Source organism: Pomacea canaliculata, linkage group LG5, assembly GCF_003073045.1.
Source record: "Pomacea canaliculata isolate SZHN2017 linkage group LG5, ASM307304v1, whole genome shotgun sequence".
Taxonomy (NCBI): Eukaryota; Metazoa; Mollusca; class Gastropoda; order Architaenioglossa; family Ampullariidae; genus Pomacea; species Pomacea canaliculata.
In genome coordinates, this window is record NC_037594.1 from 3,722,483 (window position 1) to 3,749,899 (window position 27,417).

Genomic DNA, 27,417 nt, shown 5'->3' on the forward strand with positions numbered 1-27,417 from the left:
GAGAACCCAAATCAAAATTAAGCTCGAGTTGTTCTCTCCCTTTCTCCGTTCTCTGCCTACTGCGTCATTGTGAAAAGATTAAAATTGGTTGGAACTGTTTTGTTTGGGTTTGTTTTTGTTTGGTTTGTTTGTTGTTATTGTTGTTGTTTTTTATTTATGTTACATTTTTGCAGGAAAACTTTTCTTTTCTTGTCCTATTCCCTAAAAAGTTTCTAAGGGGATTAAAATTTTGGAACTGTTTTGTTTTGGGTTGTTGTTTTTTTTTTTTTGGGGGGGGGTTTGTTATGTTGTTGTTTTGTTTTATTTATGTTACATTTTTGCAGAAGACTTTCTTTCTTGGTCCTAATTCCCTAAAAAGTGTTCTAAGCCTCAAATCTTTACGACGACCTACGGTCAAAGGGAGAGAACCAAAATCAAAATTAAGCTCGAGTTGTTTTCTCCCTTTCTCCGTTTTTTCTGCCTTCTGCCGTCATTGTGAAAAGATTAAAATTCGTTGAAACTGTTTTGTTTTTTTTTTTTTTTTTTTTTTGGGGGGGAGGTGTTGTTGTTATTGTTGTTGTTTTATTTATGTTACATTTTTGCAGAAAGACTTTCTTTCTTTCTTTCGGGTTAAAAAATCAAATGGTTAAATACTTTAAACTAAAATTGGGAATTACTATAACCGATAATTTCGTACCGCAGTACGTCTTAAAAGACAAAATGTTAGTAAAAAAAAGGTTATGCCAACTATTTAATTGTGTCTACAAGAATGAATAATACTGAGTATTAGAAGATGACTTCATTGACTTGGCACTTTCTAGCGAACGCTGACATGACTAATGAAGGCTTAAGGTGTACTTGCTAACAATACAAACCCTATAACACATCGGCAACAGCCAGCACAGGTAATTTGACAGTTTGTTTACATCTACACCGGGCTATTTTTCCGTCACCGTGTACTTCTGCATACAGTCATGCACGCTTTCAGCTTCACGCTTCACTCGACAAAGAGACTTTTTGAAAAAAATTAAAATAACGGTTTCTGAAGTGCTGATAAATTGTATTTATTATTCTATGTAGGCGTTATTTAACTTCTATTACGCACAATTATACAATTGTATCATTTACTTATTCTTAATCATATATTTTACATTGGTATTTTTAATAGTTTTAAACCTAAAATGATGGGGTAAAGATAATGCAGTGGGAGTGAGGTGTTACAGACTGCACTGATCTTGGGGTAAGCTAAGGTTGCATGCAAGCAAGTTTACGTCTCCTCTCCTCCCTGCCTCTCCTTCCAAACCCTCTACAGTCTACAGCGTCAGGCCCCCGTCTAACAGCTGGGTCAAATGGAGAATACGTTAAAAAGAAACCGCTGCGTCCCACGGGTATCGAACCGGCTAGTCTGTGCGCCTGCCACTTACCTTTCTGCTTTCCTCGTAGGTAAGACTTTTGACGTATCTGTTCTCTGCTGTCTGTTATCTGTTGAGACCTCTTGGTGGTTATCCGAGTAAAGTATTTGTCCGTGGGATGTGTGCGACAAGTAGGGAACTTTAATAGTCTCTTATTTCTGATAAGAACATCGTAGTTTCTCAAGAATAAAATTACTGAAAAAGGTGCAGAGAGCAGACAAAATCTGTGGGCGTGTGCTGCACCACCGTGCTTTACAGCTAACACCTCTTTCAACTCTCCCTTCATTCAAGTCACATTCCAACCATTTGGGAACTGTCCAGCATTGTTTCATTGATGGTCATTTGTGAAGGTATAGAATATCATTGAGGAGCGTGGCGATGTCGTTATTGTTAGCTTTCTATGACAATAATTATATGCTAACAATGTTTACGGTGACGTCTAATAATTCTCTTTGTCCTTTAGTCAGGAATTATTAAAGAAACTTAAGAAATGTCTTAAACATAATAAGATAAAATAAGATACGATAAGAAATGACTTCAGTCATCATAAAGGAAATTATTAACTAGATTTATAAGGAAGCAAGGGTTAAAACATTGCAGAACAACATCAATAATAGATAACACATTCATACCCACCACAGCAGACACATCTCCTCACACAATCACAATTCAAACCCACATATCATCACAACTCATTCACATACGGCAACGCTTGCAAGTCGACATTGCTTTAACATAAATAAAACTTGTAACACTCCGTAAAAATTATGGACATTTTCTCGTGCGAAAAGAAAATACGAACCTTAGTCACGAACTACTAACATTTAATCAATGTCACTTCATCATTGTCATTTGTCTATGTTGACTTAGGCTATGTGTGCAACACGCGCATCTTTGATGCCATGTAAGTTGTCTTACTATAAGCACCCCTTCCAAAAGATCACGACTGCGAACGGTACTGAACACTACTTGCTGCAGACGACACACGTGACCTTCTTCCCGTCAGAGTATGGCGGACACGGCAAGCTTCCACAGTTAGTCACCGTGTAGTACAGCAGTTTCCCGTTGAGGTCCTGTTCGCTACCCAACCTTTCTTCCATCTTAGAGTCCACGCACACGAACTGGGAAGCTGCCTTGTGGTCCGGGTAGCCGATCATGAGATATCCGCCATATTCTAGGGTCCACCCCGATGGACACTGGTTTGTTGCGGGTACCATGATGGAGGCAGGGCGCGGCGACCGACAGACGGCGCACAGTGGGTCCGTGTTCATGTGGGTGTCAAATGTTTCATATTCACCACCAAAAAGGTGGGCACTGTATGTGGTGGAGCTGTCCACTAAAACCACGTCAGCGATGGGCAGACACAGGAAGTCCACTGCTGCACCTGGACTGTCGTAGTGGGAGCCTCCAACAACACCGGTATAAACCAGAGCAGATGATCCCGGACAGGTGGAACTCCCCCAGTGCACGAAAACAGAAGTGGAGGCTTCTGAAAGGTCAATCCTCACTTCGTTCCTCAAGGTTTGAAGGCCGGCCCCAACTTCGTTGATTTTCTCGGTAAGTTGAGCCACGACTGCCTGGAGAGGGTCGCTATCGTCTGATCGTCCTAATAATACATGCTCTGGAGGTTTACTAGCATCTCTTTTGTTATCAGCGGTTTCATTTTGGGAAGAAGTGGTCTCAAATGGCCGCCTCTTGACTGGAAACAGGTGGACGACTGGAGAGTTGCAACATCACGGCGCAGGTCAGCCACATCCCGCAACAAAGACTGTTTCTCGCGAGACCACTGTTCTTTCTCTGAGAGCAGCTTCTGGACGATGCGCTCTTGCGTCCTCATGAAGACCTGCTGTTCCCTGACCATACTTTCAAGGGTGGCTACTCTGTATGCAAGAAGACTGTCTCCAGCGTTGGTGGGTTCTTTACCTTGGGTAGCGAGGATCAAAGCTAATCTTGCCGCAATAAATATGACTGCCCACAGGGCCATGGCGGCCAGACGATTTTTCAAAGCTTTCTCTTAGAAAGACCAGCGATAAAATGAACCAGGAGACTAAAAGATTTACGGGACACCTTAGTACATACAGCTCGTTCTCATTTCATTTTTCTTATCTCTTCCACGATAACAATAACGACAGTCGGGACTCTGACCTTCTTTCATTGGACTAATACAGTCTGCTCAAAAAGCGATAAAATTCAAGTAGCTAATATGTCTGACCACGGTAGTTTTCCAAAGTGTGGTCCGCGGCTGACAGCCATCATCTGTCAGCAATGTGATGTTTAAATCACCAGAGACGCTAATTAGTCCGCCATTGATTTCACACCATTTAATCTTATTTTTAAGTCCTTACGTCACAGCGCCAGCATTGCGTCATTTAACCGCGTCCTCCGTTACCCTTAGTAACGCAGTGCTCGTCATTATTTTTAATGTTCACGTACGAGCTGAAGTCCGGTTGACCCGCTGACCTCGCTGTCAGCATCTACTGCCATTTCCAACAACTATTTGAAAATACGTCTGAAAGTGTAAAATCGTTTACTCCTCCTCCATCCACCCTGCGCTCCCATATTCTCCTTTCTGTATAGGAACACGTGTGCATAGGCCCGACTCTGTCTCCGCAGGATGCCGGACTGTCATTAAAAGAATGAAAAGAAATGAACATTTGGTTTAAATTAAACGTCCACAGTGAAATAATGAACTTCCTTAACTCGAACCTTCGGTAACTCGATTTTTTTTTTTCATCCGTCCCTTGAACCTTCGACTTATCTCTCTGCGTGTGAGTATGGTGTCTTTCTGTCTGCTTTCTCCAGAGTGCAACTCGCTTCTAATAATCTTGTTAGAAAATAGTGATTTCTTTATACTTTTATCGCAATAAAAATAGCACGCGCACACGCACACATATACACACTCATTTTCCATTTTCCTATAGCTTCTGTACAAATTCTTTTATAAAACATATTTTGTCTTCCTTTTATTGAAGATATATGTTTCTTTCCCCTAAAACACGGATATACATGTCGCTGAGGTTTGTACGTTTGACGCACAGAACGTTAACCAACACGTCACCTTCTCCCTCTGTGATATAACAATAGGATTTACATAGCGCACCTCCCCGCACTAGGGAGAGCTCAATGTGCTTTACAAGATACAGGGACAGTAGGTAGTGTCATGACAGAAACGGGCATTACGAACACGTAAACAAGCATACACACATGCATAGTGATAATTGACAGGTACATGAAAGAACACAGAGAGGAGGGAAAAACTAACGCGAAGTAGGACACAAGTTCATTCACTTTCAAAGAACCGTTAATACCGTTATCTGCAAGTTTTAAAAATTGAAAGATTAATGAATTACATTTTTTAAAAGGTATTGGGATCATCAAGTATGACTATAACGTACTTCTTTGTTTCCTGTGAATGCCTTCTTAAAGTCTTTTTCTCCTAGGAATCTACATGATGTATTTTCTCCTCCAGTCCTCGGCCACAGAAGCCACTTGAAATTTTTCTAGCTTTTATCTATTTATTTACTGTGGACGATTACACGAGATATGGGTCACTATGGGTCACTGGGTGGGGATGCAAAGGGTATTTACGTGCAGCAGTAAACCTCAAAACTCCTGTTCATAAATAAGTGCACTCTTTGCGTGTTCCGGTGGCGACATCTTTGTCTGTTCTCTGCCTGAACTGCGCTCACTGTCCGTGTCGATCTGGTTCACCCACTGCTGCGTGCGCACCCGTGACGACAGCCGTCGTTTGTTCAAATTCCGGAGCGCCGGGGTCAAGGCCCGACTGGCCGACTCCATGGCGTACTGCGCATGCTTGAGTGTCCACGGCGCGATAAGCAGGTCGGAGTCGAAGTTGTCGTCGTTGCCGTTGACGTCGCTCTCCGACCCGTTGGCTCGATGACCGTTGGGTGCGTCCACCTTACGCAACAGCAGCGCCGGATGTTTTAAGCTCGTGTCAAGGTCATGAACCAGAGAGTTAATGTCAAGGTGACAAGTCGGCCTCGCTAGAGAAAGTGGCAAGGGAAATAATGCACTTCCGCTTGCCTCTTTCAAGCTTTTTGTCCGCCGCATGTCCGAGATCCCTGCACGCTTGTCTTCATCCAACCCACGATGCTTCAGGCTTCCTGTTTCCCTTGACAACGGTATGTCCGAGCGTCGAGAGGCCGCGTTGAAACTGTGAATCCGTCGCAGTGCTGGGAACATGGTTTGCGTCCCTTTGAGGGACTGGGACAAGTGGCGGCGGGCCTGATCCCGCCGTTTGCTGTTTCGCGGCGCCTGATTGGCTGGATCAACGCACGCGCTGTTCTCGTGAGAGTCTGACGTCACCACCTGCTTGCACGACGACACGGCCGGCAGACGATCACTGTGAACTGCAGACGATATCGTCGTCGTCGGTGTTTGGTGGAGTTTGAAGGATGACGACGGTGTCGAATGACTGCTCCGCCATCTTGAACACCTTTTCTCCCGGAGTTATTTGCGCCATAAGCGACACTGTCATTAGAGACGTGGATATCGGCGGCTCACTGTTCACATCCAAACCTTTCTCCCTCAACGAACGTCTAACCTCTCTGTACATCATTTTGCCGACCAATGTTTAACGGCTGCCAAACAGTTGCCTGCGTTAGTAGGTGGCTATTTAATCCATTCTTTTGTGAATCTGAATTCCCTTGACAATGCAGCCATGACACAAAGGCAAGGCAGTAGTTTCTCTTGTCTTGGTACAACAGGTGCCACTCTGATGACTGCTCACTGCTGAAATACTCCACGGAGCCCTCGGTTCTTATCTCCTTTCTAGGAATGAAAGGCTGATGAAGACTGCATGCTGGCGATCATTTAAAATCTTGAACAGAAAAATGGTCGATGGACAACCGGCATCTTGCCGACCTGAAGAAAAAAAAAAGAAGGAAAAATTAGTCAGTCAGTTGATAGTTTCGCTAGTAAGAAAGCGAGAGAAAAAAAGGACAGACTGGCAGGTAATCGGAAACAGATCAACTACGATATGTGGTCTTCTTGTTGAAACCTAACCCACGGCGGTGTCTCGGCACTCTCCTGTGAAGTCCCAGGCAGTCCACCTGTACAATACAGTCTGCCCAGCACAAAGCACGCTTCCTTGTAGTCCTTTACCTTTCTGCGCTTGAAAGGCGTAATTGCGGCAAACATACCTTCTACTGAGAAGGCAGTCCGACTAGGACAGCAAGGACCAAAGATTTTCTGTCTTGTTTGCTTGCTTTTGATATTGAATGCCTCGATTTGCGGACCAGAACATGTCCTGCTGTTTTGAATCGAATAACACACACACACTCTCTCTCTTTACACAGTGATTCATAAAAATTCAATAGCCATCAAGTACAATCTCTCCATTTGTGTGTTAACCTCAATTTACCTCCAATAAGATCATAAAACTCTAATCATTTTAGCGAAAAGACTTACAGACTTATTTTATGAGATGTACCCTGACTATTATGTTACACATGAACATACATAAACGTCTGGGACTTTAACAGACAGTACAAACATCGGGTTCGATTTAGAAATTGCACTGGTATTAAAAGTTTACATTAACATCTGTACATGTTGATGGTTGACAGTTGAAGTCTTTATGGTGAGTCTCTGAACCAGTTATAGGGCGGTCATGGTTTGTTTCTTTTATTCACTTCGGGCCATTGAGTACTTGTATTTATTTTCACCAGTGTGAGGCACGAAAAACCTTGAAATCAAATATACGAGGGCTGGCTTTTCTGACTGAGTCTCAGTCTTCATGTTGCCAGGACGTTGTTTGACAGATGGTTTGGGATTCAAAAAAAATACCGACTCAGACTCATAAACTGATAAACAAGGATGCATACATTTGTGTCTAATCTGCCGATACAGTGTACAGTTATACCTGTTCAAGCGATTTTCAAACTTCATAAAATGACTGGTTGCGATATTTTAACTAGATACTTTTATGTCCCGAGTCATTTCACAACCTTTGACAAAAACACTGAGGTTCTATTTCTCTTTAAAACATGACATTCTATCATCACTGTCAGCCAGTAATCTGTCAATGGGTGGAACGGTAAGCTACTGAGAATGCGGGGTAACATCGACAGGTCACAACGCATTGCTGAACAGTGTTGAGAACCGATAACCTTTGACCTCTGCCTGTAGAGAAAGAAAGTCTTAAAGGGGCCAAGTGCCAGTGTTGCTGGCGTTTGAAAAAAATTGAACAAACACAAGGTCTGAACTACTGTTGGCAGCATACTCAATCCTCATCAAAATCTACTAACTACTGCTTATTTTGATTAATGATGAACATTCACTCACATTCGCTTGTACATTCAGCATGATTTACGTGAACTAAAACAAACACCAAGTTCTATTTACCATAAGCGATCATAAGTTTACAGAAGCATTCTGCTCTAAGGTGCGGTTGTTTAGTTTTTATCTCCCCAGTGCTTGATAACCTCACCCACCAATCATTTCAGCGCCCACTAGACATTACTAGCTGACCTATAACAATCTTTTTAGTCATTAAAATTTCACCTAGCAATCATTTAGCGTATTAAGTATATCAATCTACAGATTAGCGTGTGCTAAAGGTCGGTATGTAACCTAGCAAATCATATTAGCGTTCACTATCACTGTCTTGCATAATGATCCATGTATGGCAGGATGTCACGTACCTGTGAGAAGAAAGACTCAGATGTAATCTCGCACCTGTGGGACCTTCGAGCACAAAAAAAAGTGTTTCTCTTATCTTTTCAGGGAGAGAGGATAGGGGTAGACGTACTTAAACCCTGTAACTTCCGGCTGAGCCACGGTGTAACACGTAAAAGTCGACCAAACACATTATCACGGAGAAAATCTGGTTTGAAAAAAAAGTATTGAAGCTCCTACACGAGGCTTCTGAGTGAGTGTGTGATCGTGCCGTTGAAATGTTGCCCACCTTGTCTCACACCTATAACGTTAGTAAAAAAAAAACCCAAAACGCTGCATGCGAGAAAACTGACTGAAACACACTGAAATCCATTGCTACTACTGTTATTTCTGCTATTACTACAACGACATCAACAACAACAACGATAAAGAAGAAGTTATAACACAATCTTTGCAATATGTAGAATTACCACAATTTAGACTTTAAAAGCAAGGGTTCAACCGAGATGTCAGACTCGATCCTATGTTCTCGGCAACTTACCTGTAAACGTGCAACAAACAGGTAACCGAAATCTCCCACAGGTTCTCTGCAGGGCAGTACGTGTCGTCCCACCAGTTTCGGTGATCTAATGTGTAAACAGAGCCATCCACTCACACCCGAGAACTATAAGCTCAATACATTCCGTGTGTCGGGGACCGACTCACCTGTCGTGTGCATGGGTCTTGCTAAAAGTGACATGTGGTGGGTCTCAAGGGTTGCTAGTCTCCACAAGAGTCCAAGAACCGTGGACTGCTAGCACCATGCTCGTTGTTTGAATTCACGACTTGCACCTGTCAAGCTGCTAGTGGTGTGTGGGTTGACATTTAATCACCATCTTTTTCATTTTCACCTGAGCTTATTGGATCTGCTTGATCTAATATATGGTTGGAAAATCTGTCAAATTCTTTGACTGATAAAACATGTCCAGTTATGTTGGTTGTTCACAATGAAAACACAGTACATATTTTTGCCTGTGAACACAATGAACACAATAGATTCATTTTAGCGAATCCACATTTTGTTGTGAACACTCGATAAAGGTTTCTTGTTCAGAAACTGATGATAGTCTCGTCACCACTTATAAGCTTTTGTCTCTCCCATGTTCAGACATATGAATTATTTTATCTCACAGATTATCGAAACATTTGTGAGAGATTTTCTCTCTGTATGTTCACGAAGCAGAAAGATCATCTCAGTCACAAACATCTATGATTAAATGTCCACACACCTTGTATTGCAGGTGTTGTGAGCACCAAGCAGACTGGCCTTGATGGTTGTACTACGTATGTCACAAACAATCATGTTGTCGACTGGCCTTAGCCTCTTCACCTTGAGTGGAAAGTAAACTAACGAACAAAGAATGGCAACCCATTGGCCACCCTTCTGTGTCGCACCCGCTGCCAGGGACTGTCACTAGCGAAATGAGGCGCCGGGTGGTCGCAGGTCAAAGTTCAGAAGACGCCAAACATAATCACGCGCCCTTGACAGCCACGCAATAGCTTCAGAGGAGTTTGCATTAATTTCTCTTGACGCTTTGAATTCGTTGAACCAATTTACAGACTTGACTGTCTAATAAAAGGGATTCGATTGTGCGTGTGGTGGGTGTGTGTGCGTGCCTGGGTATGGAAGACAGAATGGAATCAATCTCACTCATGGAGTTATTTTCAACTCCGTTCCACTGACAGGTGAATAGGAACTTTTGTTGACTGATATAGACTCCCGACCTTTTATTCTCTCTCTTTCACAAAAATATATCTATAGCGCCGTCCCGGTCGTTGAAATCCAGTTCCTTTACTTGTGTTTTTCTCCACTTCTTCTGCGTCGAGCCCGTAGCTGCAAAATATATTGACTCTCATTCGATGTCATTTTATTTCCCACTTGGACGTGGCGGGAGTCGAGAGATATGGAAGGAAATGGCTTGAAAGCGGAGGTTCGATCTGTAGTGTATGGTCTTCGTACAAAAGCGATACACGTTACAGGTTGGTTGCACAAATATCCAGTCGGTTGATTTTTTTAAAAAAGAGAGAGGAGAAATATAGGTTTGCACCACTTGATCTCCATATCGCTATTCCTCGTAAACCACTACATGCTGAGGTTTGGAAGGATTTTTAAATATGGTTCCGTACTTGATAACGAACTTTACGTGTGTAAGGGAAAGGGAGGGAGTGGTAAAACAAACAAACAAACAAACAAACAACCCAAGTGCCAAGCATTTTTTACATTTAGGTTTTTATTTATTTTTTTAACTGCATCTGTCTCTCTTGGGAGAGGGGCATTCGTTTTACTAAAGAGAGTGTGTGTGTGCACGCGCGCGAAGTGGTAGAATGAAGTCAAGTACAGCTCACAACCAGTCTGTTCATTCGACTATCGTAGACTTGAAAGCACGTGTTACCTAGAGATCAAGTATGTATACCGCCTACCTATGACACCCTCACCCAGTAACTAACAAGACGATGGCGCCCCCTGCCGCGATACAGGAACTGAGCTCCTCTAAAGTTTACTCTACAACCCTTAGAGCGACGTGGAGTACGTTAACAACCACTCGTGACATAGCAACTTTAAGACTAAACTAAAAGAGCTCTTTCACAAATTTACCTGTTTTGCTTTTTTGCCTCTAGAAGATAAAAAAAAATGACCCAACGGAAAGGTGTTGTGTTCTAGGGAAAAACAAAGGTGACATAGGTGTATGCGTGTTTGTCAATGTGAGTGGATGGAATAGTACTTGCCGGTGGGTGGGTGAAGCGGGTGTGGTCATGAGATGATGTCAAAATGACCATGGTGCGTCGACCCGACATCTCATTGTCGTCGTGTCAAGCATTATCCCCCTTTATCAATACTTGCACGTCAGTCAAGCAATTATTTCCCCTGAGCAGATTACAATAGTGAGCTGGCAACTGATACCTACACTCACACAGTACTTCACCTTTCTCACACCTGTGTGAGCAGAGAAACCAACGAACTCAGCAATCAAATATTTGCGCCGACACATTGCTGGGCAAAAAAATAAATCTATAAAACTTCAAAGCGAGCTTTCCAAATTCCGCAATCTTTAGTAATCTACTGTTGCAGCAAATCGGCAGTCTCATGTATTTGAAACATGCGCAGTTTAAAAGAAATAAAAACTACCGGCAAGCTGTTGCTGCTGTAAACAAACATCTTTGTTTACGCATATTTATGAGACAGAAAAATGTCCAGAATGAGAAATATACTTTGCTCTATTTAAGTGACTGCACCACGTCCGTTACACGCGTCATATATAGCTATGCACCTCATCTATCCGTCATTACTTGATTCAAAACAAAAAACAAAAAAAATTCAACTCCTGTAATTGACTGTTGAAGCTTCACCTCCGTGCATGCAGATTCATCGTCTTCTTTAGCTTATTGTAGATTTAAGAGTAAGTGTTCGTTGAACGGGCTCTCTTGTTTCTATCAAAAGCCGACTTTCTGTAATAGACAACAGCATAGAACAGAAACAGAGCTAGATGGGCTGAATAATGAATATTTAACCACAAAGTTTATGCGATTGTATTTCGCAGTGGTGTTTGTAGCCTCCGGAGCACAGGCGATCGTTTCATTGCCTCCAGCAACTCCTACCTACCCTCCCACCCCCCACTTGCACTTTTCAACTCCATCAACACCGATTTTTTTTCTAAAGTGCCCCCCCCCCAAAAAAAAAAAAGAGATTTATTGCTTTTATGCTCGATGAAGAGGAATATAGATGAGTAGACCGAGGACAAAAAAAAAAAAAATGTTCTCACCTGGAGCAGCAGGGGAAAGTTAATGCAGGCCGTTTACTGCGTTGCACCGCATTGAAAAACAAATGAAAACGATGCGCCGTACACGGTTCGCTTAGTCATAGCCACATACATCAAAACGAACCGAGGTGGTCGATTGCCCCCAACACCCGAATCCTACCCCAGAAAGCAGATCCTTTAACTGGCGGAAACCATATCCTCTGCTGCCTGGCAGCGGCGCTTAACACAAGCTGTGATCTTCAAAAGCCCGACTCTGAGGGAACCACCTGTACAGACGTGTTTTCTCTCTTATCCGTCCGTTGACTGATGTCTCACTTTTGTAGTACAGCTAAACGAACTAAACCATGTGGCACTTCCCGCTCTCTCTCCCTAAGGGGTAAGTTAAGCTCGGAGATAAGTGTGATCAGTCAGGGCAGGAATGGTTTTTGAGGCGAAACTGAAAACCATACATGTTCTTTCTCTCACTCGCTCTCTTTCACTCTTCTGGTGGCTGCCAAATGTGAAGCTCTTCGATTTCAAGGCAGACAGCACTTTGCTGTAGCTGCCCTGTCAGTGACTTTGCACATATATCAGAAACCCCGTTCTTGCTGATACAGGCGATAAGAACCGGTGTTACCAAACGAATTTCCATTCGAAAGAAAAATTTTTGTGCGTAGAGAGATTTGCTCTATATGTGTATCCTCTCATGCAACAGTACCCAGTTTATAACCATCTCCTAACTATAACAGGACAAAGAATGGGGCAAGTCGAAATGAAGGAGGTGTGTTAAGAAAAAGCGAGGAAAGCAAAGAGAAATTGATTTCATATTATAAATATTATTTATTAAAACATTACTTATCTTTCCTAACAATGTTTATTCAACGTAATCATGCACACTGGAAACTGAACTTCTTCATGGGAACACTTTAAAAAAAAATGAAATACCCTTTGTGCCATTGCAAAGCATGGCGATGAAAACTATCGCACATCAGACGACAAAATTATACAAGCGAGTAAAAACGATCATAGGGATCCGAGAGACATCAGGTTTCAGCAACATTCCTTTGTTATAAGATCAACGTCCAAAGCAAACTGAAAGCAAATCGTGAGGGTCACAGAAAGCAAGTCATATTTCTTTCAACATTCATAACAACCTGAATCAAATAATGAGGAAAAATATAAGCGAAAAAGAGCTATTCAAAAGCTACGGTAGATCTACATATGCAATGAGCAGGTTTATAACAAATTACTCTCAATTTGTAAAAAATTTATGGGATAGTTTCTTCTTATCAGAATGTTGCAACTTAATATTCATCAATTTCCTTGAGTTTATTTTTTTCTTTTCAAAAGCATGATTTATCTTACTTGGGTAGGAACAAAAATGACAGTGAGGAATAAAAAGGGAGATTAAAGTTAAACTTTTATTAAAGGGCAAAAAAGAGAATAAGCGATGTTCACTGGTTTCATTTTTAAAAAAATGGTCTTCATACAATCAAGTACATAAACTTATTGCAGCAACCACACACCAAATTCACTTAACAATTCGACTTAAAATTTTTTTTAGAAATTGTCACATCAGACAGGGTTAGTTTGGGGTTATTTTTCTTTTTCAAGATTACAAGTACTGTGCATATATGACAATTATCAAAATATAAATAATGTGTTAGCTCTCAAAGTTCAATTCCTTGCACACAGTAAAAAAAAAAAACAAGTGCTCAACCCACTGACACTTAACATAGCATCCCACCATTAACCATCAAGTAAATGATTTTATGGTCTTTTACTGCACCACAGCGTCCTAATATCGCTATCTTATTTCCATCCATTTGGCAGTGGGAGGGAAGAAATAATTCTAGTCATTTGTTAAAATACCTTTTTTCCTTCTTGAATCCTTTTTACTGGAAACCCAGTAATTATGCCAGAAATTGTGCATAAACATTGCATGCATACACACATACATCATGATTTACTGGATTTCTATATTTACTAACCATTATGACTGGCCTTTGTATTAAAAGGCTGTTAGAATGCCCCTCAAGAATCAGACATGCTTTGGTTAAGCTGTTATTCAACACAATCATCTTCAGATCAACAGACATGCTTCTAATTACGTTTTTTTTATCACACTAGGTTTTTCCCAAAACTAGTTTCTTGTCCAAAATAACTTTCAATTTATACATCACAGGCCTGCAATGCATTACATTTCACAAATAGGAAATAGCCACTATAGCTTTTCCCCCTGCTTTCATCATCAGTAATTAACTGATAAGGATTTATCACATCTTTTTGGATTTTCATATTTATACCTTCACCTTTGTCTTTATATGGTCATCAACTTTTGTTTTCAATGCAGCAACATCTGCGCATTTTAAAACCAGTCATCTGTTTATCATCAGAATTTTAAATGATGAAAAAATACAAGTGGTTTCATCAGAAAAAACCAAAGAACAAGACTAAAAGCTTAGATGAAAAGCTTTAGCATTTGATTACAAACTGCAGCAGGACAGCTCAGCAGTCGTTATTTCCTGACAAAATATTAATAAATGCTTGACGAAACTTTCTAGAAAAGACTAAGCAGCATAATGAAAAAAGTGAGATCAGTTCTATGACATATCAGTACTTCTTTGCATTCTTCTCTCAGTCTCACAAGTAGACACAGATATAAACATTACACTCTTTTAGTACAAGGCAAAATTTATATATCTATATACACAAACAGCATTAAAATCAGCGTGGCTGATAAGGTGTGTTTCAATATGTGTTGCACCAAATTATTGTGCCTAAGAGACATAGCTTTATAGTCGGCCTGCTTTTCGCATTGCCTGGAAACAAAAAAAAGTCACATCAACTAAAACATCAAACATGAATGCATCAAACAGATGTGTACTTGCACAGAGACATGTATGATGGTGACATAGGTAAAAAAAAAAAATGACACAATGGATCAGGTAATACAATCCTATCATTTCAAGCTTCTAGAACTAGAAACCAATTATAATCTAAAGAAACTAAAATAATAAATAAAAATAAATTTCACAGAAGAAAATAAGCATTATGAGGTGAAAAAAAGAGCAGTTTTCATGAGCAAATGCATAAGAACAAATAGGATATTTCCGTGATACCACATTAAAAAATTACTTGAATGAATGCAGATGAATAAAAGATAGTGATTCTTCTTCGCTTAGAGACTATGTTCTCAGTATTACTCAAACCAAACATCCAGGGTTTTCCAGTTACATACCTTAACCATTGTGGAGCCCAGCTGTGCTGGTGACATTGTGACCTCTACCCCTGCATCTTTCAGTGACTCAATCTTCTCTGTGGCTCCACCTTTTCCTCCAGCAATGATAGCTCCTGCATGTCCCATCCGACGGCCAGGAGGGGCTGTCAGCCCCGCAATGAAAGATACAACTGGCTTTGCATTGGGTCCCTGATGGTGAGATAACCGCAATAAGATTATTAAAATGTGGGAGAAAGTAGCAAATAAGCAGGACATTCTAACAGACTTAACACTTTAAACTGCCAGCAAATAAAAACAGAAATGTGCTCTGGAGCATTGAAATTACCTTCTTTCCCTACTTTGTGTTGCATGCTAGGAGTGTGCATGTGTGCAAATTACATCTTAAAGTGATATCTTAGTCTACATATTATTAAGTAGATTCATAGGTGTCAAAATGGCAGCCAATTTTCATTCAACAAAAGATGTATATTTTCAGTGATACAAGCTTAGGTGACAATCCTTTTTCAAGTCTTACCATTTTTCTACAAAGCACCCACTTCTGGTACACTCATCACGCTTGTGATTTGACATTACTTTTTTCTTAATACAGCACAACTTTTGCGCAAAGATGTGGAGCTTTATACATAGTTTTGCATCTAGTCTTCAACAGATAAAAGCAGTGATTTTGCGGCATTTAGAAGTTGAAACATTAAAAAAAACTGCCATTAGCATTTCTCTGAAAACAGCACAGAAAGTTTTAAGGTAAAAAGCATTTAAGAAAAACCTTTGGCTATTTTTCCTCTATTATCCCCTGATGTTACAAAAATTATATAAAAAAAACCGTTACACATTTCAAACTAATGTAGTTGTTAAAATCGTTGCCTTACTGTGTTATGTTTTTTCAAGTAGTCAGCTGCATTTTCTTCTGCCTGACCTCCAATTTCCCCAATGAGCACAATGCCTAGGATAAATTATAAGTTAGTTATCATTTACCTACTGTAAAATGCAAAGGCCCTTAATATTTTCTATTTAATATTTACATATGGAGACCATCTGTAAACTATTTCTTTTACTTTATATCAAGGTTTCAGATTCAACATCTTAATGATTCTAAGACAACAAGCCTAATAATAATCATGGAGAAAAACCACAATACAGCAGACCCACTGTTTGCGAGGAAAAAAAAATCGCACAATACTATTCACAAAACATGCATAACTGTCCAACACAAAATTCCATTCAATTATATACTTTCCTCTTGATTTTGACTTTCCTCTAATATTTAGCTGCCAATACATTTAGCATCTGCAATATCAAGAATCCTTACCCTCTGTTCCAGGATCAGCCAGAAAGACTTCAAGGCAATCAATGAAATTTGTCCCATTAAATGGGTCACCCCCAATGCCTACACAAAGTGACTGTCCTAGCCCTGACTGAGTTGTCTGGTGGACTGCCTCATAAGTCAAGGTGCCTGATCGTGACACAATACCTGTCAAGAAAACACTTCTAAATGTAATATTCTATGGTCATTGTATCACTTATCTAGGAACTCCATCCTACATACCATTAGGATAAGCGGGGAAAAAAGTAAACAAGATGAAAAATTTACCAAAATGATTTTATGCTAAAATGCTCAGATGCCAACATCTTATTTCAGTAAAACTATCCTGCTTTATACATATCTCTCAATGTGTACCAATGCAATAAATTCTTCTTCAGAGATTAGCCACAAGTTCTCCTCCTTCTTTTGGTATTATCAAAATTGCATTTTAACAACAATTGTTAAGGGATGATTTCCTTACAAGTGTGCATGATACATTAGTTTTAATAGATCACATCTATTATTAACCACATAAACTTTAGAATGATTTTTAAAAAAACCTTTCCTTTTAGCTTACTGTCATCACTCCCAGCATGTGATGACCGCGGTTTTGACTAACTTTAATGTCTGTGAGGTAGCCAAAATAAATAAAGTGGAAAGCCTTGCTTACACAGTACTAAAGAAAATACAAGGGAAGACAAAAGATGTGGTAGGTGTAAAGACAACAGCATATTATCCTGCCAATCTGAGAACAAGTGTTTGTTTCCAAACTGACTCGTAATTTTAACAATAAGGTTAATTTCTTTTTTTGGCAAATTCCACAGTTCAGGCTTGGCATTTGTTCACATGCTATTTTTTTCTATGTACAAAAATGAACCTGACATGGTATCTAAATACCAAAAGTAAATCATGTCTTCTACAACACACAAATTAAATAAAACTTCATCCCACAAAAACTAGGGGTAGAATGGGGGGGGGGGTGTGAAAATTGGTGTTTTACACCGAACCAGCAACTAAGGGTATGTCATGGCAAGGCAGCCAGCTCTGTAAACAGATGCCATATGCAGAGAAAGACCAGAATGCCCGAGACAAGAACTGAACCCAAGACAGCCAACCTAAACTGTATTGGTGACAGGCACAACTGGGCCACCAAGATGACTGAGTAGTAGTCTACAACCAAGCAGTGGACTTTATCATCATTCTGTTAATGTAGCATTTGCTCATAGACTCATAGAAGATATAAATATGTAGGTGAACTAAATGACCCGATCACTGTGTTGACAATTACATTTAATCACTATCCCACTCCTAAACAAAATCTGATCGTTGCCCTTGAAAAATTAGTCCTCAAGACCAAAATGACCAAAAAACAGTACAGTAATTTAAAGTGCACCTGTGCTGTGTCAGATCAGTCCATTTGAAAATTGTTATAGCAACTATAGCTGTGCAGGTGCATCATGAAAGAAAATAGGAAAGCTAGTGGGAAGAGGGTAGGAAGCAAGGTTGGTGAGGAATCTTCAGGCACATGAAGGCATATTCTGCTAACTGAGAACTTGTTGAGAAACTCAGGCATATATAAGCATATTTTGTGATAGCTGAACATCTGGAAAAGGGCAATATGAGAAATCAGAATAAATAAATTCCATTTGTTGGAATTTATGAATTTATTAGGTTTTTCTAAAAGCAACTTACCTATTTTCCCCTTTTGATGAATGTGGCCAGGCATGATTCCTATTTTGCACTCTCCAGGCTGACCCAGGACAAAATGATCAAAGTTTATATAATTATTTTCTAGACACATTTCACTCTGCATGCTACAGTCCTTTATACTTACATGTTTCTCTATGTCATGTATTGCTTCAATACACAATTCTCATCAAGTAACTCATTTTTAAAAACCATCTGGCATTAGAATACATCTCTTAAAAAAAGTGTGGGCATATTTCCTGGGGAAAAACCCCCAAGAAATTAAATCTACTAAAATAACATAAAATCTACAATTCTCTTGGCTTTACAATCATGCTCACCACTAATCTTAAGATAAGCACTGTAAATTAATTTTTACAGAAAGATTAAAAACTCCAACTCCCACTAAGCCAGATAAGCTAAAAAAAAAACCCAAAAAAACTGGGCTGTCAAAAATTATAAATGACCCTGAAATAAATATGCTACATGCATTACAATGTTTAACGTTATGGAACCATAAGAGGATCCTTAAAACAAAAAAAAAACTAATGGATACCAAACAGAGGAAATTGGCAAGGGTAAAATATTTATTGGCATTATCCAAATCTAAAAGATGATTTTATTATCATGCAGAGGTTTATAAGACAAATATGAAACAAATAAAATTGGAAGTGCTACCTTGATGATACCTGGACAGTTAGGGCCAATCAGTCTTGTCTTGTCTTGTCGAACAAGGTGGTGCCTTACCCGTACCATATCTTGTTGAGGAATGCCTTCTGTGATGCAAACTACTAATTTGATCTGAGCTTCCATCGCTTCCAATATGGCTGCTGCTGCAAATGGTGGGGGAACGAAAATAACTGATGCATCAGCCCCAGTGGCATTAACTGCCTGAAAAAACAGGGAAAAAACAATTAAGGCTGCATTTTAGTATTAAACTGCATAGTAAGGTGGTGTAACTGATATGAAAATTGAGAAAAAACATATCTCAACTCTCTATATATATATATGAAGATAAGCTGCATGCATGTCAACAAGTTTATCAAGATTCATTTAATAATCAGAAGCAAAATTATACAGTATTCCCCCCTAAAACTCAAACTAAAACCTATCAGCTCAATGGGTGAAAATCCTCTTCATGACATGTTTATTATACTCCTATTAATCTAGGCTACAAGAATATTAATGTTTTCAAGTTATTTGTTACCTCTTTGACTGAGTTGAAAACAGGACGACCAAGATGCTTCTGCCCTCCTTTACCTGGGGAAATACCTCCCACCAGGTTAGTGCCATATTCAATTGCCTGCTGGCTGTGAAAGGTTCCCTGGTGCCAAAAAACAAAGAAAGAGACTAGGTTGACAAGCTGAAAATCTGAAGATCTTAATCTTAGGCAAACATGAACAAAACTCAACTTGCTCTCATTATCTTTACGAAACTACCACAAGAAAGTAGCAAAAACTGACTTCAAAAGAGGGAAGTCTCATAAAGGCCTTATCATGCATTCATATAATCATGATTACCTGTTTCCCAGTAAAGCCTTGGCAGATGACCTTAGTATGGGATCCAATCATAAGGTTTCCACGTGTAGCAGTGTATACGCTACGAACAGACTGATGGCATTGCAGAACTGTGAAAAAAAGAATAGTTTTCTTTCAAGAAATATCAAGCTGACTCCTTTATAAAACTGTGACAAACATTATAACAAATCTGAAATACTTTGTACACAAATAATAATAATAATAATAATAATAATAATGAAGTTTTGTATAACACCTTTCCAAGATGTGCTCATAGCAATTTACATATATCATACATAGACTAAATCAACAACAATACACTATATTCACATATGACAGAATTGCACACTTCTATAACATACACAACTAAATTACAGACACACATTATGTACACTCATGGTCAGGAGAGGGTCACTGTGAAGTCGACATTCTGAAAAGATGCATCTAAAGCTAGAGCTATACAAGGTGTATCCCTCAATAATAAAAATTAATCATAATATATTTTTTAATCATATATTAAGGTCAATGCATGTGTGTGTGCACATATGCATGCACTTGTTCAACTTCATGTGCATACTTGCATATTGACAATAACAAGGACAGGATTGAGAGTACATCCTTCGTGCACTGTATACATGAAATGGCACGATTTTGCAATTGTAAACATACTTGCATAACAAAAAATGGTTATGTGGGTGCATGCGTTTGCTGTGTGTGTATATGTATATGAAAGTCATATTGAGTACAGTGTTGTAGGATCATCAAATAAGAAATCGCACCCAGGACAAGGAAATGGGCATCTCTGCGTATGATAGTGCTTTTACGGATCAATCTCTCTACGGTTCAATCATTCTAATCACTCGACGGCGAGATAATAATAATAACCAGATACTGTGTAGTGAAACGATGATGATCCAGTTTGCTTAGGCGACAACTCAAAAAAGATCAAAGTCTTTAACAAGGACTACAACTATTCATTTCAATCATATCAGCTGAGTTAGAATTAAGCAAAATCACATTCAAAATCATTTAAAACTCCGGTAATCTTGTTGAGGTCTAAAGTCCAAAGCGGCACTCTTCAGGGAAAAAAGTGCACGCTTATCACATAAACACTGCAGTATCACAAATCAAAACATCTCACTGAAGCGTTTGCATATATTTTCCGCAACTCACCAAGCAATAACACATACAACTCATAAAAAACGAGTTTTTAGAAAAACCTTTTTAATTTAAGCTTCTTTCTTTGATAATAATGAAATAAAAAGTGTTCTTTTACCTGACAACCTTCCAAGCACCTTGCCTACACACGCCATTTTGGAAGTTGAAGGCCGAATGACCTAAGGTCCGAGCCAATCACAATTCACGACACATCTTCTAACGTCTTCCGGTGTAAGTAGTATGGCGGCTGGTGAGATGAGCTCAACATAGAAACAAATATTGTTTTACGATCGTCTGGATTTAATAAATACTTTCCTCTCTACAAAACAATTTGTTTTCGAAGAGAAGTAAGGAAGCCATGGTAATGCACTTCTGAATCTTTATTAATATTACTATCTATAAGGGTTCGCTGTGTTCGTAATGAATAATTTTCATATCGCTGTCATTCATTCATTATTTTTTTTTTCTTTGACGAGTCACAAAATTAGTGATTTCGGTACTTTTGACAGACTGTGCATGATAAAAAGCGGAAATAAAAATAAGAAAATAGCATATTCGTTATGGTTTCTTCAGAAGTGTGAAGGTAGTTAACAGCTCGAGAAATGTATTAAAGTAATATTTGAGTCACTGCCGGAATCTCATCAAGCATTGTTTAGTCATAACACTTCAACTGTACTAGTTGAAACAAACACAACAGATTTTGATAATAAGTTTTTTACTACAAATAAAGCTCTAGTATAATTACAGAACTTGTGTATTTTTACTTTCAGATTCTATATGGTATTTGTGTAAGAAAACTGTATTTAGCTTTTACATTAACACAAAATATTATCCACTTTTAAAGCAAAATAATAGTAGAAGCAACAGTATATTCTTCTGATTTCTCTAAAGACATTAATAAGAACCATCACATTAATTTATTTGGCCAATCATAGATCAATTTGCTAAATAGTATTTGCTGAAGATTTAAGTCTTTGCTTGTGTCTTTTCAAGTGTTATTTCTCTCATAATATATTGAGATCTTATTAAATGTGAATGTTTTGTTACAGTCAAACAAAATGGATTCAATGTCTCGGCTATCAACCTCACAGTGCACAAAGGTCTTCATTCATCGTGATTTTTCTGATGGCACAGGAGTTCGTTTCCAAAACAAGTTTCCACAAGAACTGGAAGGAAAAGTAATGTGTAGCTACTGAAAATGTTAAAAGTGCTTTCTGTTGAATGGAGTTTGTGTTCTGGATCTATTTCAGTTAAGAAATATTAAAGTACCAAAACTTGTATTATCAGTAATTCTACTTACCTGCTATATATCATGTATAGCATGGATTTAATGTTTATTATTATATGGCTATATATACAAAATTAGGGTTCAGTAAAAAGTTTATAGTAAACTAATATTAATAAACAGTAATTTGTTATATTTTGCTATGAATAAAAGATCCACTTGCTCACCATCAGCTACTATCTTATTAACTTTCAGATTGATCGTGCAACATTAGAGCGGACGATAAACACTATAAATGAGATATATGGAGAAGCAGAAGCCTTGAGTGGTCGGACATACTGCGAGAGTTGCTTTGCTTGTCTTACTGCATATATGGCATATCTCTGCATGGATACATATTATGAAAAGGTATGATACTAAGACACAATATTAATTGTGTTGTTACTGTCAGATGATCGGACAAACTCATTTTTCTTTTTATTATAATGACTAAAATAAATAGTCAACCAATCATTATATGAAATGCTTCTTACATTTGAAATTATGTATTGAATTGTTTGACAATTTTATTTCTAAGACTCAAACATTTTAACTATTTTAACCAAACTATATACATACCAAGCAGATTTTGTTGTACCATGAAGACTGAGTCTCTTTTAAATGCAATCAAAGTGGTTTGATCTTTTTCCTACTAATTTATATATTTTTATACTTTTGTCTGTTTGAATTGAGCTGACCTTTGTATGTGCATGTGTGGTAAACAACACAATTGATGACACAGACTTTTTTTAAAAAATCTCCTTGTTTTAGTCTTTGTTAAGATATTTAGATGGAGCACCTAATGTGTAATTTGTTTGGTTTAGCTAGTCTCCATTTAAGAAATCCAGGTGCAAAATAGGTAAAGATATTGCTGTCATCTACCTCAGCTCTTAAAAATGACAAGTCTATCAGGGGCCTCATTATTTACCTGATAAAATTGTACGACTATTAACTGGCTGAAATCTCTTGGTAGTTTTCCAGATGATTTGAATTTTATTTATTATTCATCATAGAAGATCAGTCATGTTGAATATTAATATGTTGAAAGGAATTTTGCTGGCAAAATAATGTCATAAAATAGCTATGTGCGATAAGGAAGAAAATAAGCATGCATTAAGAAGCTGAAATTACAGGATGAAGGTTGCCAGATCCATTCCTACCCAACCAGGACAGAGTGGTGTCAAATATCTGATAATTACCTTTTCAAAACTTTATTAAAGCTATTAATAGTACTATAGCCCATAATTTGCAGAGCTCTGTTCCTATATGTGCCCATATAAATGCTTAAAATTTAAATCAGAAGGTTTGCTTAAAGTACATTCTTTCTGTGTTACAGTGTTTAAAACGGATTGCTCGGTATGTGGATGAGCAGAACAAGACAGTGTACGTGCCACATGGGCTTATGATGGTGGACCCCGTTGAGAGAGGTCTAAGAGTTGTATCCTTTGTTTTTTTCCACTGAGAGTGGTCAAGAGCTGGATAGCATCATAAAAACTAGGAACTTGCTTTTTAAATATGATCTTTAATGGGTTCTTTATATAGCTATTCCTTTCGACATTATTGCTGACACAAATATGGTATTAGTAGAGCACTTTTCATGCTCTTTTATGAGTATTCATGAGTAAAGTACCTATGAATGACAAAAAGTATTTTAGACCTGCTATAAAAGAGCAGATTAAATAGGCCTTCTTATGACTTTTGCGCATGAAAAAAAAGACATGCACACATACAGCCCAGCAGTCTGGATACAATTTTTGTACTTAGTTTTTATAAAGCATTTATTGTGCATTTTTCTCATTATCTGTGTATGTAACTCATGGAAATGAATATTTTTGCCATTGCTTGAAAAAGTTTGGATCTTAACCATTGTTCAGCTTGAGATCTGCATCCTAAACGATCCTCAACACCGATGATGGAGTCAAGATAGTGTGGTGGTGTAGTGTAACTTTAGTCTCCCCATTCTTTTTATTTCCCATCCACATTGTGTTATCTCAGCATAACTTTTCCTTGCATCGTTTCTCTTTTTTTTTTTAAATGTAAACATAAAATCATTCATCCTGTCCCCATCCTTTTATTCTCATCATTATCTTCATCGTTTGCCTAGTTTTCTGTCACCTTTTTGCACTAGTCCTCCTCAACTGTTATTGGCATGTGATTGAGACTTTAGAGGATTTATTTATTTATCACTCCTGGGATTCCTCTCTACCTGATCATCAGTTTGATGAATGCAGCAGAATATTGAGCTGAACGTCTGGTGGTACAGAACAATTCCAGCCTAGTACTATTTGAAGGCAGTAACTTTACCCCCCACCCCACACTTTTCATCTTATTCAAACAAATGCACTTGTGGAAGATGTATTTGTGTTTGGTGTCTTTCATGTTTAGAGCTGTAATGACAGTGATAACAGCGCTAACTCACTGGAGCATACTTGCTTGAGAATCAGTTTTGATGCTCACAAGGACTGTTTTCTCCATCATGGTTATTGTTGACCATATATAGGCAATACAGAAAACCATGGGATTTGTCCAAAACTGCAGGAGTAATACTAACACTTGCTTCTCACTCACCTACTCACTTCCCAATGTATTCCTAAGCAAAGTTCGCATATACAGCGACATCTGCAAGGAACAGTGAATCAGCAGGCCATGTCATGAGAGGAAAGGGGTGGGGGTGGTGGTTTAAAAACGTATTGAGAGTCTGCAGAATATCTGGGGCAGAAGTTTTGTGTGTGATACTGTTTATTCCCCGTTGATGTATATGTTTGTTGTTTTTGCAAAGCAAAACCGAATTGAGTAATCACAATAGATGTGCCATGGTGTACTTTAGTTTGTGGAAACCAAGTTTGGGGTCATGAATGAGCGATGTGTAAATCCAAGATCTAAAGAGTTGTTTTCTAGATCATGCTACTTGGAGAATGTCCATATAAAAATATACATCTTTCAATGAGTATGCTTTGATGTTAAAAATGTTTGATCAAAATGATCATTTCCTTTTTTTAACACACATTTTTGTATGCACAGTGTTGTATTGCACATGTAATTTCATGTTATATAAAGAGAGTCATGCACATTAGTGACTTGTGTGTGATGTATTCAGTGTCATAAATTCACTAGAACTATAAATTGATAACCTACTTGTTGTCTTTATCATCATTCATTCCTTGAATCGTACCAACTGACAAGCTAGTACTTGTTGTCAGGGAGAACTGGATAGATGCAGCAGCTGGTATGACTTACTAGTTAGCCCTGTGTTGAGAGGCGTTAAGCAAGTCCTCCATGGAATGGCCAGTCCATTCTTTTGCATTAACAAGCTAGTTCTTTATCATTCCTTGGTATCAACCATGCTTCAAGGTACTTTGAAGGACAGTCTGAGAATGTCATGCTGGGAGACATGACTAAAATCAGACCAGCTTGGTTTCATTGTTACCAGAAGTTTGTGGTAGCTCTTCATGGTGGCAACCATGCTCCATATGTAATTTGTTGGGTTTGGGTTCCATGTAGGAGATTCAGAACAATTTCCTCACATGCTTGGTCTCGAATGTCTGTGTTCTTTATTCTGTAACAACAAACAGCCCAAATGTTTCAGGATTGAGGATGTAAGGGACTTTTACAGTGAGTACCTGGTAACACACCTGAGGGTATTGCTGTGCCAGATCTTATTCAACCTGACCATAGCTGCTGTCTCTTGCACTGGGACCATGCACAAACTATTAGATTGTTAGAGATGATGGCAGTTTATTTATAAAGCAGCAGTGTTTGTCTTGTTTTGGCATCAACAGTGTGGAATATAGTTGAGATCCAGTGACATAGTTTTAGCTTTGAAATGTATATGCTTGTCATGCTGTGGCTTGGCTTTGCTAAGGTGGGTATTTGGGGGAAGTAAAACCTTAAAACTTACTGCTAAAGATATGCACAAGTAACTTAAGATTGATTGATTTTTTTTTATACCAGCACACTCAGGGGTTGGCATATCTTCAAGATTAACAAACAAGGGAAGGGAGAAACTCATATTTGATCTAAACTAGATTTGATGAGGAAACATAGCAAGGACAGAAAATAAAACAAGTGGTTACCACAGAGCTGTAGGCACAATATTGTATGAAGTACCTCACCTTTAAGCATTTACAGTTATTAATGAGTATTGCCATCTTTCCACCAGTGTTATGTGTAAGTGTTGTGGCAGTGGGTTATATGATATTTCATTCATTTTTTGGGCTGCATGCCCAAAATGACAGGCAGTCTTCAAGCTTTTCCTCATGCTTTGGCTGTATTGATCCTGTAGGCTTTGCTACTTGTTTCATTTCCTTTGAACTGTCCATGTTTTTACTGTGTTGTGAATGCAAATACATGTATTTCCTTTGCATACCATACACAGGCAAGAAGGTTTTTATTTTTTTTTTTTAAAGCAGACAGTTATATAATTGCTTTTAATTTATATCCTGTTAGAAAAGAATGTGAAACACCTATTTGCATTTAGATGTTGAAAAACATTGATTTTAGTTTTGTAATGCAAGATTGGAAAAAAAAGGACAAATGTTCTCAGCAATCACTTAATGCTAATTCTTTTTGTAAAGACCTTTTATTATTATTACTATTGCAAGACTATGTGAACATACCCATCTAGTGAATTGCGACTTGGTTGCTTTGTAGCAGCTTTTTTTGGAAGCATTTTAAGACAATACTTTCACTTAGTTGTCACTTAAATGATAAGAGGAATCTACAGTTTAGGTTCCAATTATAAAAACAAAGGTTGTAAATATGTTTTATGTGACTGAAAAAAATGGTTTTAATTATTTTTTAAAAACAAACGTTGAACATATTCCTGTCCTGAATAGTTATAAACAAGGTTCTGAAATTTCCTGATCATGACAGTCTTTGCTTACAATTTGTAGAAGTTTTTAAGGACATTCGCATCAGTGTGATTTCATTTTGTAGAATCCATTTATTTCTATGATCACTTGTTTGTTCATCCACTTGTGGCGTATGTTTGCCGTTTATATATGTTGGTATACTTTACCCATTCTTAAGAGGGTAGATGGAATTCCTGGTCATTAGACTGCATGTTCTTAAACCAGATATTTACAGGGTATTTACACCATTACACCTTTTTAGGTTTGGGGAAAGATGAGAGGGTGGAATTTTGATATGGCTTGTTTCAATTAACATTAGTGCATGCCATACCAATAACAGTCTTGCAAAAGATGGGAATAAAAGTGAAATATTTGTGTCTATTAACAGCAACGATTTAGTGTCATTGTGCTGCTGTATAGAACTAGAAGCTTTTTGCCCTTCTTCCAAATGGTTTATCTATGATTTTTTGTTGATGTTATTTCAGAGTTGGGTTTTTTTTTTGGATGATGTGTACCTACTCATTATTTAAATGTTCATGAAAATAAAATAAGTTGCTTGCTGTTTCAGTATGTTTCTCCTTAATTCTATGTAAAA

General features: G+C 38.4%; 4 protein-coding genes across 6 annotated transcripts; 1 reads left to right on the forward strand and 3 right to left on the reverse strand.

The window, feature by feature from the left end:
• Positions 1-1,107: 1,107 nt before the first annotated feature.
• On the reverse strand, positions 1,108-3,121 carry LOC112563912 (the record flags this gene model as incomplete). Its single annotated transcript, XM_025238386.1, has 1 exon — positions 1,108-3,121. A coding segment is annotated over one exon (765 nt), but the record flags the coding sequence as incomplete, so codon positions are not given.
• A 1,216-nt stretch (positions 3,122-4,337) lies between these two features.
• On the reverse strand, positions 4,338-10,112 carry LOC112564295. Of its 2 annotated transcripts, none has more exons than XM_025239002.1 (2): positions 8,572-10,112; positions 4,338-6,275 (listed from the first exon to the last, which is right to left on the reverse strand). In XM_025239002.1, the coding sequence occupies exon 2, from the start codon at positions 5,592-5,594 to the stop codon at positions 4,995-4,997; it is 600 nt and encodes a 199-aa protein (XP_025094787.1). In that variant the 5' UTR covers positions 5,595-6,275; positions 8,572-10,112; the 3' UTR covers positions 4,338-4,994. The 2 variants fall into 2 exon arrangements, with proteins under 2 accessions (XP_025094787.1, XP_025094788.1); XM_025239003.1 differs by lacking the exon at positions 8,572-10,112 and adding an exon at positions 8,057-8,236.
• Positions 10,113-12,626: 2,514 nt separating this feature from the next.
• On the reverse strand, positions 12,627-20,897 carry LOC112564294 (succinate--CoA ligase [ADP/GDP-forming] subunit alpha, mitochondrial-like). Its single transcript, XM_025239001.1, has 9 exons — positions 20,827-20,897; positions 19,554-19,660; positions 19,241-19,357; positions 18,712-18,924; positions 18,040-18,097; positions 16,354-16,515; positions 15,914-15,987; positions 15,048-15,236; positions 12,627-14,628 (listed from the first exon to the last, which is right to left on the reverse strand). Exons 1-9 carry the CDS (start codon positions 20,861-20,863, stop codon positions 14,602-14,604), a joined length of 984 nt encoding a protein of 327 aa, XP_025094786.1. The 5' UTR covers positions 20,864-20,897; the 3' UTR covers positions 12,627-14,601.
• Positions 20,898-20,931: 34 nt separating this feature from the next.
• Positions 20,932-27,389, forward strand: LOC112565324 (golgin subfamily A member 7-like). Of its 2 annotated transcripts, none has more exons than XM_025240720.1 (5): positions 20,932-21,069; positions 21,758-21,886; positions 22,189-22,341; positions 23,309-23,410; positions 23,847-27,389. In XM_025240720.1, exons 1-5 carry the CDS (start codon positions 21,067-21,069, stop codon positions 23,883-23,885), a joined length of 426 nt encoding a protein of 141 aa, XP_025096505.1. In that variant the 5' UTR covers positions 20,932-21,066; the 3' UTR covers positions 23,886-27,389. The 2 variants fall into 2 exon arrangements, with proteins under 2 accessions (XP_025096505.1, XP_025096506.1); XM_025240721.1 differs by having other exon boundaries at positions 20,932-21,055.
• The last annotated feature ends 28 nt before the right edge of the window (positions 27,390-27,417 follow it).